This window comes from Schistocerca gregaria, chromosome 8 (assembly GCF_023897955.1).
Source record: "Schistocerca gregaria isolate iqSchGreg1 chromosome 8, iqSchGreg1.2, whole genome shotgun sequence".
NCBI classification, from domain to species: domain Eukaryota; kingdom Metazoa; phylum Arthropoda; class Insecta; order Orthoptera; family Acrididae; genus Schistocerca; species Schistocerca gregaria.
In genome coordinates, this window is record NC_064927.1 from 345,952,557 (window position 1) to 345,967,700 (window position 15,144).

General features: G+C 44.1%; 1 protein-coding gene across 3 annotated transcripts in view; it reads right to left on the minus strand.

Annotated features, from left to right (window-relative positions):
- The window catches only part of LOC126284553 (uncharacterized), a 472,805-nt gene that overhangs the window by 447,067 nt on the left and 10,594 nt on the right, over positions 1-15,144 (minus strand). For all 3 annotated transcript variants that reach the window (XM_049983554.1, XM_049983556.1, XM_049983555.1), the window contains exons 2-3: positions 9,560-12,062; positions 6,235-6,346 (exon numbers count right to left, since the gene is read on the minus strand). In XM_049983554.1, coding sequence (XP_049839511.1) covers positions 6,235-6,346; positions 9,560-12,007 — 2,560 coding nt within the window. In that variant the 5' untranslated portion in view covers positions 12,008-12,062. The remainder of the gene's footprint in view (positions 1-6,234; positions 6,347-9,559; positions 12,063-15,144) is intronic.

The window sequence follows — 15,144 nt, forward strand, 5'->3', positions numbered from 1 at the left end:
ATGAAGTGGGGATTTTCCCATTTCACGAGTGTACCGTGAATATCAGGAATCCCGTAAAACATCAAATCTCCGACTTCGCTGCGGCCGGCAAAAGAACCAGCAAGAACGGGACCAACGACGACTGAAGACAATCGTTCAACGTGACAACAAAGTGCAACCCTTCCGCGAATTGCTGCATATGTCAATGCTGGGCCATCAACAAGTGTGAGCATGCGAACCATTCAACGAAACATCTAAAGACTGCGCGACACAAAGCTTCACGCCCCGCCCGGGCCCGTCAACACGACTGGGAACATGTTGCCTTCTCGGTCGAGTCTCGTTTTAAATTGTATCGAGCGGATGGACGTGTACGGATATGGAGACGACCTTATGAATCCATGGGCATGTCTGTAGGAGACTATTCAAGTTGGTGGAGCCTCTGTAATGGTGTGGAGCGTTTGCAGTAAGAGTGATATGGAACCCCTGATACGTCTAGATACAACTCGGACAGGTGACACATAAGTAAGCATCCTATCTGATCACCTGCACCCATTCATGTTAATTGTGCATTCCGACGGACTTGGGAAATTCCAGCAGGACAATACGACACCCGCAAGTCCAGAATTGCTATAGAGTGGCTCCAAGAACACACTTCTGAGTTTAAACACTTCCGCTGGCCACAAAACACCTCAGACATAAACATTATTGAGCATTCTGTGATGCCTTGCAACGTGCTGTTCAGAAGAGATCCCCACCCAATCGTACTCTTCCGGATTTGTGGACAGTCCTGCAGGAGTCATGCTGTCAATTCCCTCCAGCACTACTTCATACATTAGTCGAGTCCATGCTACGTCGTGTTGTGGCACTTCTGCGTGCTCGCGGGGACCCTACACGATATTAGGCAGGCGTACCAGTTTCTTTGGCTCTTCAAAGTATAAATCCATCGTACAAGGCGAATTGCTGGGACTCTTCGATTTCTTCAGACTTGCTGGATGTGAAGGTCAGTCACAGGTCATGTATTTCCTAAGGCGGCACGACGCGATTATAGGAAAAAAACTCGAAAAAATCGCCAAGATTTCCGACCGCTCTTAGCTAGAAAACATTACCAGCTTTTGATCATACTTGCCGGTAGCTGAGTGCATAACGTAACATTTCAGTAAGCGTAAATTCATTGGTTTCAATCTCGTTGGTAGCCTTTTTTTGGTCATAGAAATTTAACATTTATTAACAAATGGAAATGTTAACCAACAAACATTGAGTCATATAAATAACATTAATATTTTTTGTTACTAGTTGCATGAAAATAAATTAAGATGTTATACATATGGAAAATGTGTTGTTGTGAAAAGAAGTTACATACATGAGCAATATTGTTTAACATCTAGAAACAAGCAAGTGCTGCTTTTTTTGTACAAGGTGATTCTTGTAGAGAGAAAAAGGGCCTCCAGACACTGTTAGCAATGTTATTTATTCACAGAAATAATGCCGTTCGCAGTTTCGACCAGATGGGGTCATCTTCAGATGGCTATCAATGTTTAGATTATACTTATTGTTTAGATTATATTTATTGTTATTTACTTTCGTAAGCGACTGTCCTCACACCTTTCTCTGCTGTAGGGCACCACTACCCCAAAAATCTTTCGCAAAAAAAACAACACAACTACTGTAAACAACAACAAACACAATGTAAACGTGAACAGTTTTCTTCTTTGCAGGAATCAACTTGTATTTTGTACACAGCGACGGTCTCAACACGTGAGTTTTCGAATTCTGTCAAAATGACTGTTCAAAAGTAATTAACTCAACTAGAGATCAGTATAATATGTAACCGCACTGTGTAGAGAAGCAGTCAATACTTGTGTATTTCGTAATCAAAAGAGTGTCTCTTCAGGTGTTTGGTATTTTAATGTGCTGTTGAGTGGCTCTGAGCACTATGGGACTTAACATCTGTGGTCATCAGTCCCCTAGAACTTAGAACTACTTAAACCTAACCAACCTAAGGACATCACACACATCCATGCGCGAGGCAGGACTCGAACCTGCGACCGTAGCAGTCGCGCGGTTCCGGACTGAGCGTCTAGAACCGCTAGACCATCGCGGCCGGCTTGCTGTTGAGTAGAAGAGGTGGCTACAGTGACGACACCCATACTATCAACACTGCCAAATGGAGATTAACATACGGAAAGCCGTGTACAAACGGTATAAGACCAGCAAAAAGGATGATGATTATTATTTCCTGATCTCTCACAGATCTGAAACTTCGCTATTTATCAATTGTTGGGCGTTCTATTTGTAATTAAATGTTGCAACTGTTACTAAGCCAGCTTATGACGCGTCATACAATTTTGTATTACACATCTGAACACTCGATACAGAGTTGTTTCGCTGGGAATGAGGGTGGAAGGGGGGGGGGGCGAGGGATGTCTTCAAAGCAAGGTCTTTGGAAAAAAATCTAAATGGGCAGAATACACCAAATATTACATACTAATAACATTTAAGTTCTTAGGTATTTAGCTGACACAGTTACATCTTCAACGTTTGACAACATGTGCAGACACTGCGTCAGAAGCAGAACCAACAGGTTTCAGCCACATATATTAGACAACCACGTAACATATCTAGAGGAAGTTGTTATCGCCCGAGATATTTGCAGTTCAAGTACTGCCGTGATGACTGTGCGACTTATCGCATCACGCTGGGTACCACGTTATTTAGCACATGATGCTAGTCAGAAAGTCACGCAATCCCATTGTTGCGCAGTTTCGAAACGGCACTGCAATAAAATTTTACCCAATTCCTCCCGCTTATTATTCCGATAAAGCCGAATCTCATAAGTACGTATTTCGTTTACCGCCGTTGCTCTGCATAGCATACAGCAAAATGTGGTACCAGTCCTCGTGATCAGCCGACAGTTCCAACATTTTTTACTCTTATCGGCTTGCCTACACACAGGTTGGCAAAGTAGTTAACTAGATCACTGGCACCTTCAGTCGGTCGCCCTGAGCCTCATACCAAGAACTGTCAAATGTTTGTAGATATCATGAAGCAGATGGAGATATACCCACGCGAAGTCATAGTGAGCCTCGATATGGGCACCCATTTTACGACAGACCTTGTAGAAGATACGTTGCCACTAATCACGCCAGACCTTATCAAAGGCTTTCTCGATGTAGAGAAAGATGCTGTGCTTCCTAATTCATGCCCTGCATACATGTTCCACCATACGTACGGTGCTATTTCCGACAAGGTGTAACTCTACTTCATCACCACTGGCACGCCAAAACATTATGACCACCAACCAGAACTAGATCTTCACTCTGCAGCGGGGTGTGCGCTGATACGAAACTTCATGGCAGATTAAAACTGTGTGCCGGGCCGAAACTCGAACTCGGGACCTTTGGAAGGCTTTGTGGCTAAGCCATGTCTCCGCAATACCCTTTCTTTAAGGAGTGCTAGTTCTGCAGGGTTCGCAGGAGTGCTTCTGTAAAGTTTGGAAGGTAGGAAACGAGGTACTGGCAGAAGTAAAGCTGTGAGGACGGGGCGTGAGTCGTGCTTGGGTAGTTCAGTTGGTACAGCACTTGCCACGAAAGGCAAAGGTCCCGAGTTGGAGTCTCGGCCCGGCGCACAATTTTAATATGCTATGAAGTTTCATATCAGCGCACACTCCGCTGCAGAGTGAAGATCTCGTTCTGGAAACATCCCCCAGGCTGAGGCTAAGCCATGTCTCCGCAATATCCTTTCTGTCAGGAGTGCTGGTTCTGCAGGGTTCGCAGGAGAGCTTCTGTAAAGTTTGGAAGGTAGGAGACGAGGTATTGGCAGAAGTAAAGCTGTGAGAACGGGGGGGGGGGGGGGGGGGGGGGGGGGGGGTGAGTCGTGCTTGGGTAGCTCAGTTAGTACAGCACTTGCCCGCGATGGGCAAAGTTCCCGAGTTCGAGTCTCTGCCCGGCACACAGTTTTAATCTGCCAGGAAGTTTCATTATGACCACTGCTAACCACGGCGCTGATGCTGCCGCCTGGTGGCACTGCGGACACGTAGCGTGTACGCGGAGCAGACATGGGAGGGGGATCACCATAGCGAAGGTAATAGCTGAGAATGAGAAATCCGTTAAGATAAGGACTTTGACAAAGGGCAGATTATTATTAGGCGGAGCTGGTGAATTTTCATGTGCTACTGTCGTGAGCGTCTACGGAAAGAGGTGGAAAGACAGTGAAACTACCACTAGGCGCTAAATGGTTGGACGTCCACGACTCTTCACAGAATGTAGGTTTCGGAGGCTAGTCTGCTCTGTGAAGTAGGATGGATGGTGATATCTGGCACCTTGCCAAGAGAGCACAATTCTTATGCAAGCACAAATGTTTCGGCGCACACCGCTCATCGTACATTGTTGAAAATGGAGCTCCGACGCAGACCACCCCTACGTGTTCACACGTTGACCCAACGACATACAATTACGACTGCAGTGCGTACGGGAACATCGGGATTCGATCGTCAATCAACGGAAACGTGTCGGCTCTTCGGGAGAATCATGTTCTTGCTAAGCTAGGTCGATGGTCATCTCCACAAATGCCGTCATATAAATGAACAGCGGCTAGCAACGTGCAGCGCTCCATGGACGCAGGCTCGTGGGAGCAGTATTATGCTACGGGAGACATTCTCTTGCGCTTGCATGGGACATATGGTAATAACCGAAAACACGCTAGCGAACCACCTGCATTCCTTCTTCCCCGACGGCGATGTCTTCCAGCAGTATAGTTGTCCGTGTCTCGCAGAGAGAACCGTGCTGCAGTGGTTTGAGGAGCATTATGTCGCTGATGTCTCGGCGACAAATTGGCCCGATGTAAATCATATTGAACCCATCTGGGTCGCTAAGGGGTGCGATCACCGCGTACACAAATCAGCGGCCCGTTATTTACGCGAGTTAAATGACCTATGCGTAGACACTTAATGCCACTTACCTCCACAAACCTACCGACTAACTGTCGGATCACTCATATGCAGAATCGGTTGGGTTCCAGTGACGCAAAAACAAGCTATTAAGCAGGTGGTCATTAATCTTTTGGATTACCAGAGCATGAACTCATGATATACATGACTGACTCGGTCCTACCAGGGAGGTAACACTCTTTCAGGTGCGGCAAGCGTGCTAGCACGACCAGGTACACTGTGACCGGGATCCCACAGGGCTCTGTTCTGGGACCCATCCTATGCACACTACATACCAACGAGGTGGCTAAATTAGCATGGCGGTCTATAGAAGTAGTATAAACCTCAAATTCATTGCACAGAAACCACAGGAAAATCCAGATGCTATGACCCAGTGGTGCGAGATCTGGAAAGTAACGATTAAGTCTGTCAAAAGCGTCGCAATAATGTTCAGAAGCAAGATAACGCCTTCAAACCACCAGCTCTCTGTGACTAGCAAAGTAATAGAATAGAGTGACCTACCTCGGCCTGCAGGTTGACAGAGGCGTAACGCTTGTAAGACAAATTAGTAGATCAAGAAGTAGGGGTTGCGCTATATCCTATAACCTGTACCCGCTCCAAAAGCGGGGGGGGGGGGGGGGGGGGGGGGCTACCAGTAGGGACTAATCTACGCATCTATGCGAATGTGGTCCTTCCAACCGTGCTGTAGCGATCAGAGGTGTGGTCCATGGCGGCAGAAACAAATCTGAACAAGCTACAATCACTGCAGAACATAATCTTCCGTGTCATAGCCAACACCGACAGGTACACGCCAAACACGCACATTTAGGACCTCTTAAGCGAACCATCTATCTATATCTACATTAATATGAAATCAGAAAACCTCTTTGAGAAGGCTTTCCCCTTCGACTCACCAACTAACTCATTCATCAGTTAGGTACACAATACGCCGGTGCTTTATATAAAAGACATGTCTATGCTCAGCAGACAATTCAGGGTATAATAGATTACAGACAACAATCCTAAATAAACACAATATTTTATAGCAATAAGCACCCGCCAGTTTCAGTCATCAAAATGCCATGATAGGGGCAAGACAGGCAAAATCTTGTTGTGCTTCTAAGGAATAATATAAGATGTCCTGACGATTTCACGACAGAGTTAGCCCCTGGCGACGATGATGGAGGCAGTCATCGAAACCTTTGGGTTTTATCAGAATTGGGCACTGTCTCTCGCAGACGGTAGCCAATCAAACACTGTGCCTGCGGATTATAGTGGCACTTGCAAAAACAGATCACGGAATAAACTGTACACTTGTGAGTTGGCCCTACCTTTCTCAGCTTTCTGCCAGGCGAGGGCTGCACAGAGCAACGCCAGCGTCTTCCCGGTACCAGTGGGGCTCTCCAGCAGCGCAAACTGGCCCAGCCGACAGCTCTGCGCCACCTGTCGACAGAGGTTTATCTGCATCAAGCGAACAAGCTGCCATCTAGCGTCTATCAACCTAGCTGTAATTCTACTTATACCTGCCTTCACGCAGAAAACCATCACTAAATATGCGTTGTACAATAGTTAATGGAGTGAACGCATAGAACTGAAAGAACACGATACTAGGGGGGAAAAAAGTTTAGTAAACATTGGCTCTAAAATGGATACCTTAATATCTATGAAGCCTCGTTCACTACAAGAGGTGTATTTCACAGTAGCGGAGATGAACAAGTAAGTGCTCATAGCTCTTGAGGCATCCGTTTCAGAGTTCATGTTGACTAGACTTTTTTGCTTCTAATTAATAATCCTGCACCAACAGCCATTATTTTTTATACTGTTTTGTTAGGCGACCAGTTTCGATGTTCCAATCACGTCATCTTCACGCCTGTCCCACGAGTGACACCAAGTAGCACAAGTGCATGAGTAAGACAATGCATCAGTAATCATATTTGGTTCCGTAGATACACACGCTTCATGAGCAAATGCTCATGAAGTGCGGGTCGAAATTAGTTGGCTCATAAAACAATATCAAAATAACTTCTGCTGCTACAGTATTATTACATTTCATAGACTACCCGCTGTCCCACGCTCCTGGGCCCAAGATGGAGCTGTAATTTCTTTTGCTTCTATCGTTGCGTACTTTCAACTGTATGCGTTTACGCCGTTAATTATGATACAACCTGCACACAGGCTGCTAAAAACTCTCAGCATACTTGCGGCATTCGAAAATTTCCTACGACGAAAGGCACAGACGTACAAGGCGATGGGGAATTCAGAATGAATTTTTCACTCTGCAGCGGAGTGTGCGCCGATATAAGACTTAGTGGCAGCCATTCGCGGGCAAGTACCCTCCAACTGAGCTACTCAAACACGACTCACGTCCAGTCCTCACAGCTTTACTTCCGCCAGTAGCTCGTCTCACACCTTAAAATTTTATAGAAGCTCTCTTGCCAGACTTGCGGAACTAGTACTGCTGAAAGAAAAGATATTACAGCGACATGGCCTAGTCACTGCCGGGGTGATGTTTCCAGACTGAATTTTTCAGTCTGCAGCGGAAGTTTGCGCTCATACGAAATTTTTGAAGGTACGAAACGAGGTAACAGCAAAAGTAGCCTAAAGCTGTTAACGTCGAATCCTGAGTCGTGGTTGGCTAGCTCAGCTGGTGGAGCACCTGCCCGCGAAACGCAAAAGCTCCGAGTTCGAGTATCAGTCTGGGACACAATTAGGAGTGGAATTATGCTCTTTAGAAAGACAAGTAGTACGTCAGATTATAGCAATAAATGGAATTAATCGTCCAGTGTTGAATAGAGAGAAAGATGATACTGTTCTCTAGGAACTGGGCCAATTTACAGAACCTGTATTTGAAGGAGTCTTTCACTGCATAATTGTTTCATCTTTGATAGGGCTGGGGCTTGACTTTCCATAAACTGTCTGTGTTCTGACAAATTCAAAACAGGATATTGCTTCACTGGAGATGGACAAGATTTACTGACGTTGTCCGTAGTGCTGCCACCATCGTTTATCTTGCGTATCGATCGCAAGAATGCGGTTAAAGCAGAACGCATACAGGGGCAAAGAAACAGTCATTATTCCCTTAGCTCAAGACACGAACGAAGCAGGACAGAAAACTATTAACATGAGTACCAAGTATCCTTCGCGATTCACTGTAAAATGGCTTGCGGAGTATGACTGAAGACGTAGACAGTGGACGAGACGAGATGACAGGTGAAGAATGGAAGCAAAGATCGATGGATGGTCGGTGTCATGGCGAAACCGACAGTAACGACCATGAAAAAGTTCGAGGAAAGAATGCACGCTGCAAAGTTTGAGACTTGGTAGTTACTTGATGAGGGTGAAGGTGGATGGAATGACTAGGAAAATGAGTTACTTAACGAAGGAGCAAGTACTTTCTCCTTGAGTCCATATCAATTCTCCCGCTGCGTACTGTAAACAGTGACATAATTACGACCGAAAGGATCGGACTTACGCATGACGAAAGAGTCCGATGCAAGCTGTTCGGTTCTAGGCGAAGACCATTTGGCATTTCCCACTGTGCACATGCATCGAGAGATACTATAGGTTTAATTGCACATATTGCATAGTTGTCAATCGAAATAATTAACTATTCACTGTAAATAACAACTATTAGAGGATATTCCCGGTGGGGAAGGATTCATTACAAGTTATAACAAAAAATGTTGCGGTCTTGGCTCGTGGTCGACAAACAGAGTGATCTCTTTACAAAATTGCAGAAACAAACGTTTTCTGCACGCCAGAGTGGTTAATCGGTTTCTGGACGACGAGCCAAGACCTGCAAGATTCATTAGAAAACAGAGTATACTTGAGCCAAAGAAGCATAAACATATAAGGTAGCAAAATCTGATAAAAACAAAAGACTCCAATTCAAGTACTGTGATAAGCTAAATCGGGAAAACAGAACTGAAGAGAAATCTAATAAAGGTCGGAATAAAAAGCGTACGCAAACCCAAAATATCTACAAGACGTAGTGCATCTCCAAAATCTGAAACAAAACTTTACAAATCTGTCACTGAACCATAATATCTCTAGGTTCGAGACGCACTACATTTAACAGGAAATCGACATTGATAGATTGAAACACTGACAAAAATTGTAAGGGAAATTTCGGAAGCAAATTGAGAGGGCGATTACTTTAGATTAGTAAGCAGCCAGTAGTTCGCACGGCACACACACATTACAGACATTAGAAAACGCAGATTACAGCTTTCGGGCCATACAGACATACAAAATAAAATCAGGCACTTAAAAGACAAATTGCTGAACTTCAAGAAAACATGAAAAGGATCGAGGAAATCAAAATTAATATATAATTAGTAGGAATCATAAAATAAAACATCCACAAAAGGGAAGTATTTGGATCCAAACTTCAACAATGGCAACATGACCAAAAGAGAACCAAGAACAACGCTGCTCTTGGTCCAAACAAAACAAACTCGTTGCAGAAGAATGAAAGATTTGTGGGCACAAAGGGAGGTCAACTGATGTTTTTAAGTATTTTGTGCGATACTAGAGGGGCTATTTCGCATCCAAATAAGTCTAGAAATAATAAAACATGGACATTATTAGTTAAAAGCTGTGAGAAACTTAAAACGCACCAAACTGTAGAAGAGTGGTACACTGATTTTTACTCACTGTCGACATAATCGCCCTCTGCGGTTTGTATGGCTTGCAGGGGAAGAAGACGTTGACGCCACCGAACCAGAAAGATAACTGCGTCTCCACCCGCGCTTCTGGTACAGTTTCCTTTCGTTCATAAGGCTTGTCGTCGTATTGGAGTACCTTCTTGACCAAAGGAACATCAAAGTGGACAGGCTCCGGTGAATCTTTCCTTGTGCTCGATGGGCCAAGACGAACTGATTCGTCTTCAGGTGATGACAGCTGAACCACTTCGACAGGCTTCGAGTGCTGTTCTGTCTTCGCTGGCTGTTTGCTACTACCACCATCCTTCTGGTCCTTGAACCACTGAGATAAAGTCGTCTGGGAAGTACAACGTTTCTCGTCCTTATTTGTTTTCTTCTGGCCGGGGAATGATGGACTATCCGCTTTGTTCCGTTTCTTCTTGGCATCGAGGTATGTACTTACAAAGTGTTTGTCTTCTGGAACTGCCACCTGAACCCCTAATGAATCTTTCTCCCCGGAATCCTTCTGGGCCACATCCTTTGGAGGCGACGTATTACATTCCTGCACTTCAACACGTCCCGCAGGGTCGGTCTGTTTATCGCTACACTCCATGTGATCGATGTTGCCAAGCGATGACACAGTATGGTGCGGGGAGATTTTCTCGAGACAGGGTTGCACAGACTGGTTTCGCCTTATTCTAGCCATATAGGCACGTAACTCTTCATAAGAAGAGGAACTGGAGGCCGACACAGCAGTATTGTTTGACGATTTGGAATTCGTATCCACATCGTTATTTTTTAACTCTGAATTGGTGCTAGTAGTTGCCATGTACACTGTTTCGTCGGTGCATAGTTCAGCACGTTTCTGATTATCAACTAGTTGTTCCTCGCGAGTTACTGCCTCTTCTTCACAGCACTCTAACAACGACGACGAGGGCGCATTTTCTCGAAGTGATTTCGGCATTTTAACCCCCACCTCCTCCTCGTGGCTTCTTTGCTCTACTTTCATAATTCCACTGTCCTTATTACGTTCCTCGGCATTATTCATGTCCAAATGGTGATCATGACTGTGGAGCAATTGCATCCCACTTGCAGCTGCCTCTCGACCCCAATTTGTTAACAAAGATGGGGAAGACACGTCAACTGTCTTTAAGTCCTCTTTCCGTAAGTTCTCGCACGTTTTAGCAAATCCTCCTGCAGTCCCAGGCTTCTGAAGTTCTGTTGCAGTGCTATCCCTGCTAGATGATTCTGCTTTCACTGGGGATTGTATTGATTGTACCGTTCTGTTAATCAGTTCCTCTCCCAGATCTTCCTCCTGGTCTTCTTCCACCACAGTGTGATTGAGCAGCTCGTATATTGCTTCTTCCTCGCTTAAAGTAACATCGTGTCTGAGATGATGTGAGACGAATTCTGCATCAGTGGTAGCATCGTTAGGACTCTGACTTACATCTTTCCGCGATCTGGAAATTTCATTGCCTACTGCCTCATGTACTCTGGCAACATTCATCAAGTCCTGTGCGATGTCATCCCCACTCGATAAGGTCTCGTCCACTATCGTGACAGATTTCACTTTCTCAGACGAAAGACTGTTTACGGGTTTCGTTGACCGCTGGGTTTGGTAGGTACATGTCGCTGAATACGAAACGTCATTCTCTAGTGTAGCAGCGTCGAGCATTTGCTGAATAGCTTCCTCCTCGCTGAGTGTTGTTTCGTGAGCTGACATTGGACTATTAGCTTTTTGTACGGTTTCTCCCTTGTCCTCGGCAGTGTAAGCGTCCTTGCGCGGTATGTTACCGGGAGTCGCGTCAAGAAATAAATTATCGCCTAAATAATTGTCAAACTCTGGCACATTCTTGTGTACAGCGGTTTTCTTGGTGTTTTCAGCAGTCTTCAATTTCGCAGCCACAGCAGGTTGCACTGGTTTCTTATCTTTCGACTGTTGTTTTCCTATTTTGAAAGGCTGCCGGCGCCTTTCAAAGGGGCTTTCGATCCAGTCAGGGTGCTCATCTGAGCTGGAGGACAACTCCTCCTCTTCCTTTGCCATCGCTTTCAGTAGCTGCGACATGTCTTTCAATAGTTTTCTTCTCTGATTTCTCATTTCTCGTTTACGGTAACGCTTTGCTCTAACGGTAGTGCTCTCTTGCCAGTCGGGGCGATCGTCGGAACTTGACGACACACCTCCGCCACTCTCTCCATCTCCCTCGGGCCCCCTCTTTCTCTTAGGAGTACTCGTCCGTAACTCCCTACTGCGTGTCAAACCCACGATTTTCGAAGCGCTGTCCAACAGCCTACTGGCAGCTTGGGTTAGCGTTATGTCTACATCGCTTCCCCCGTCACCGCCCCCCCCGGGGTCAACCTGTGGTGACGTCACTGACGGCTGGAAATGCTGTTTGTGGTCCTCGGCGCCCGGCGTAAGAGGAAACAACACTGTCTCGTCCATGTCTGAGACGGAGGCAGACATGCTGGTGATATTTTCAAATCCTCCTTGGTGTGCTGTCGTTATTCAATACGCCAACCTGCAAAGAAAAAGATACAGATATAGCAAGGTGGAATTTCATTGGTTGTGTCAGCTTTATTATGTAAATCCTTCTGAAAGAAATGGTCTGCCAAATCTCAAAATTAAATCACGCAGGCTCGATAATGTGCTGGACTTCCACCGACGCTCATTACAGACGGGTTTTCATTCTATATTATCTCCAGTTTCGAGTTGACGCATTTGTTGGCAAGCCAACAAAACAAAGAACCTTTGTAAGCAAATGAACCAACGACCACTGAGAATTAAGTAAAGCTATCCTCGACCTGAATGGTGGTTAGAGCACCTCAGTGCTTTACTTGGCTTGGCCCTATTAGAAGCGGTATCCACATTCCTTCACTGAGCTACAGCTGAACGTCAAAAGGAAAACATTAGCTCTGACAACTGGGTACCAATTCGCAGTTACCTTCTAAGCATTAAGAAGGCAGTGAAGGAAACAAAGGATAAATCCGGAAAGAGAATTTCAGTTCACAGAGAAGACAGAAACTTTGTGGTTTGCTGATAACATTGTAATTCTGTCAGGAATGTCTAAAGACTTGGAAGAGTAATTCAGCGAAATGGATACTGTCTTCGAAAGAAGTTATTAGATGAACATCAACAAAACAAGGGAAACTGAATGCAGTAGAATTAAATCATTCGATTCATAGGGAATTAGATTAGGGAACGAAACGCTGAAAGCAGTATATGAGTTTTGTTATTTGGACAGGAAAATAACTGATGAAGAACGGAGTAGGGAAGATATAAAACGCAGACTGGCAAGCGCAAGAAAATCATTTCCGAAAACGGAGCATTTGTTAATGTCGATAATACAAGTACTTTCTGAAGGCTTTTGTCTTGAGCCATATGCAGGAGTGAAATGCGGACGATTAACAATTCACATCAGAAGTTTTAGGAATGTGGTAATACCAGAAAAACGCTGGAGATTAGATGGGTAGATGGAATTACTACGTATGAAGTACTAAATCTAATTGGGAAGAAAATAGATTTTAGGCACAACTTGACTAACAGAAGATACAGTTGATAGGACATGGAGGAATTGTCAATGTGATAATGGAAGGAAGTGTGTGGGGTAAAAATTACAGTAGAGACCAAGGTTTGAATACAGTAAGTAGGTTCAAATGGACGTAGGTTGCAGAGGTTATTTAGAGACGACGAGGCTTGCATAGAATAGAAGAGCAAGAACAGCTAAATCAAAGCAGTCTTCAAACTGACAACGAGAGGTATGACAACAATCAATCACTATCAGGTCTGAAATTAGACTTGATTTCACACAAGTCAAATGAAATCTCTGGAATATCTAGTCACTGACCTCATTAGAAACCAAAGAAGGGCAAATACACAGGGAAATCCCATCTATAAGAACCATCTGTTTCGACCTAAATCCTTGTTAATCAGATGACATGTCAACTTAATTTTATTTTGCAACATAATACACATTTCATTCAGAAGGACTCCAAGCACAACAAATATAATTATTGACTTGGAGTGTGCTGAATATGTTTTAGTAGTGGTATCTTTTAGACCCATGTCAAATGCATATGGGAATTGGGCAGTTTTTGAAGCATTAATCTGTACAACTCTCAACATTGTGGACGCAACTACTCACACTGTTATGGATGATCTGTGAATCTAATTTATTGGATGGAAGATATTTATTTATATGAATTCACTGGTAGCATTTATCTTGTGGTAAATTTTCAGTCATTTCTAGCAGATGCCACACCCTTGTAGGATTCAAGACGATGGTTTTGCATTATTGCCAGTTATCAATTCTTTTTTCTGGTAATATGCTTCCAGAGTAAGGGTTTGTGTATATTCTGCAAGTATACAGCAGAGAGTTTTTGTGAAAGATGGACATACCACCTGATCACAGGGCAAATATTGGTAATCATGTCCATTATACTTGTCCGGGCTGTTATTCCGTGGTCGGTTGATGAATTTTGTCTCAATTCCCAACGTTTCGTCTTCGACTGCGGGAGACATCTTCAAGGGGGTCCGTAGGTCGATAGAAGGTCCAACACACCCACTGGCTCGCAGTAGCGAGCGCTACTACGAGCCAGTGGGTGTGTTGGACCTTCTATCGACCTATGGACCCCTAGAAGATGTCTCCCGCAGTCGAAGACGAAACGTTGGGAATTGAGACAAAATTCATCAACCGACCACGGCATAACAGCCCGGACAAGTATAATGGACATGATATTTCCGGCCGTGAAAGTCTACATTTTAAATATTGGTAATGACTACAAAATCAAAATGCTGATGGCATACATTGCAAATTTCTTTTACATAGCAGACAGATTATTAAAACAAACTGTGAGTTAAAACAGGACTGTAATGAAAGTCCCATTTTAATTGGCAGGCCCTTAAAAACTGTGTACAGAAAACTTAAATAATTCATTAGGTTTGTGTTCTTACTTTTTCCTTGAAGAAATTGCTAACTGAAATGGGACCATCACCAGACAAAACTAACAGTGAAAAGATCATCAATGTGGGGCTGCAATATATTGGCAATCATTTGTGGATTAAATGCATATAACAAACACTCATTTCAAGTTAAAACAAAATGCCACATGACTAGCAGCTATAAAAAAACTGTAAAGAGATTGATTGTACAATGGATATGAGTTATTTTTTATCTGATCCTGCAATTCTGACCTTGTTTTGCCAAATCACAAGCGAATTTTGGGGCTGTTCTTAGTAACAGAGCCACAGTCAAAACCAAAAATCTCCCCTATCACTAAGATTTAGGGCTACAAGTAAATTCTCATGCTACAAATTCATTACTATTATTTTCATTTTTCACAGAAAGCTTACACTGCTGAGCAATGTCAGGTCTGCTTCAGACTTCCTGAGATGTAGCCATTGTGATTATAAAACACTTTAAACATGTCAAGGACAGTTCTAAATAATATTGTTATTGCACTACGAGATGTCCACTGTGAGAAAGGTGAAGGGCAGACTAAGAGGCAAATGCCCTGTGCATTTGCACAACACACGTCCCCATGGCCTAATGGCAAGCATTAGGCATACCACTGTTAATTGTAAGTTTCTCAATACCAGCATTT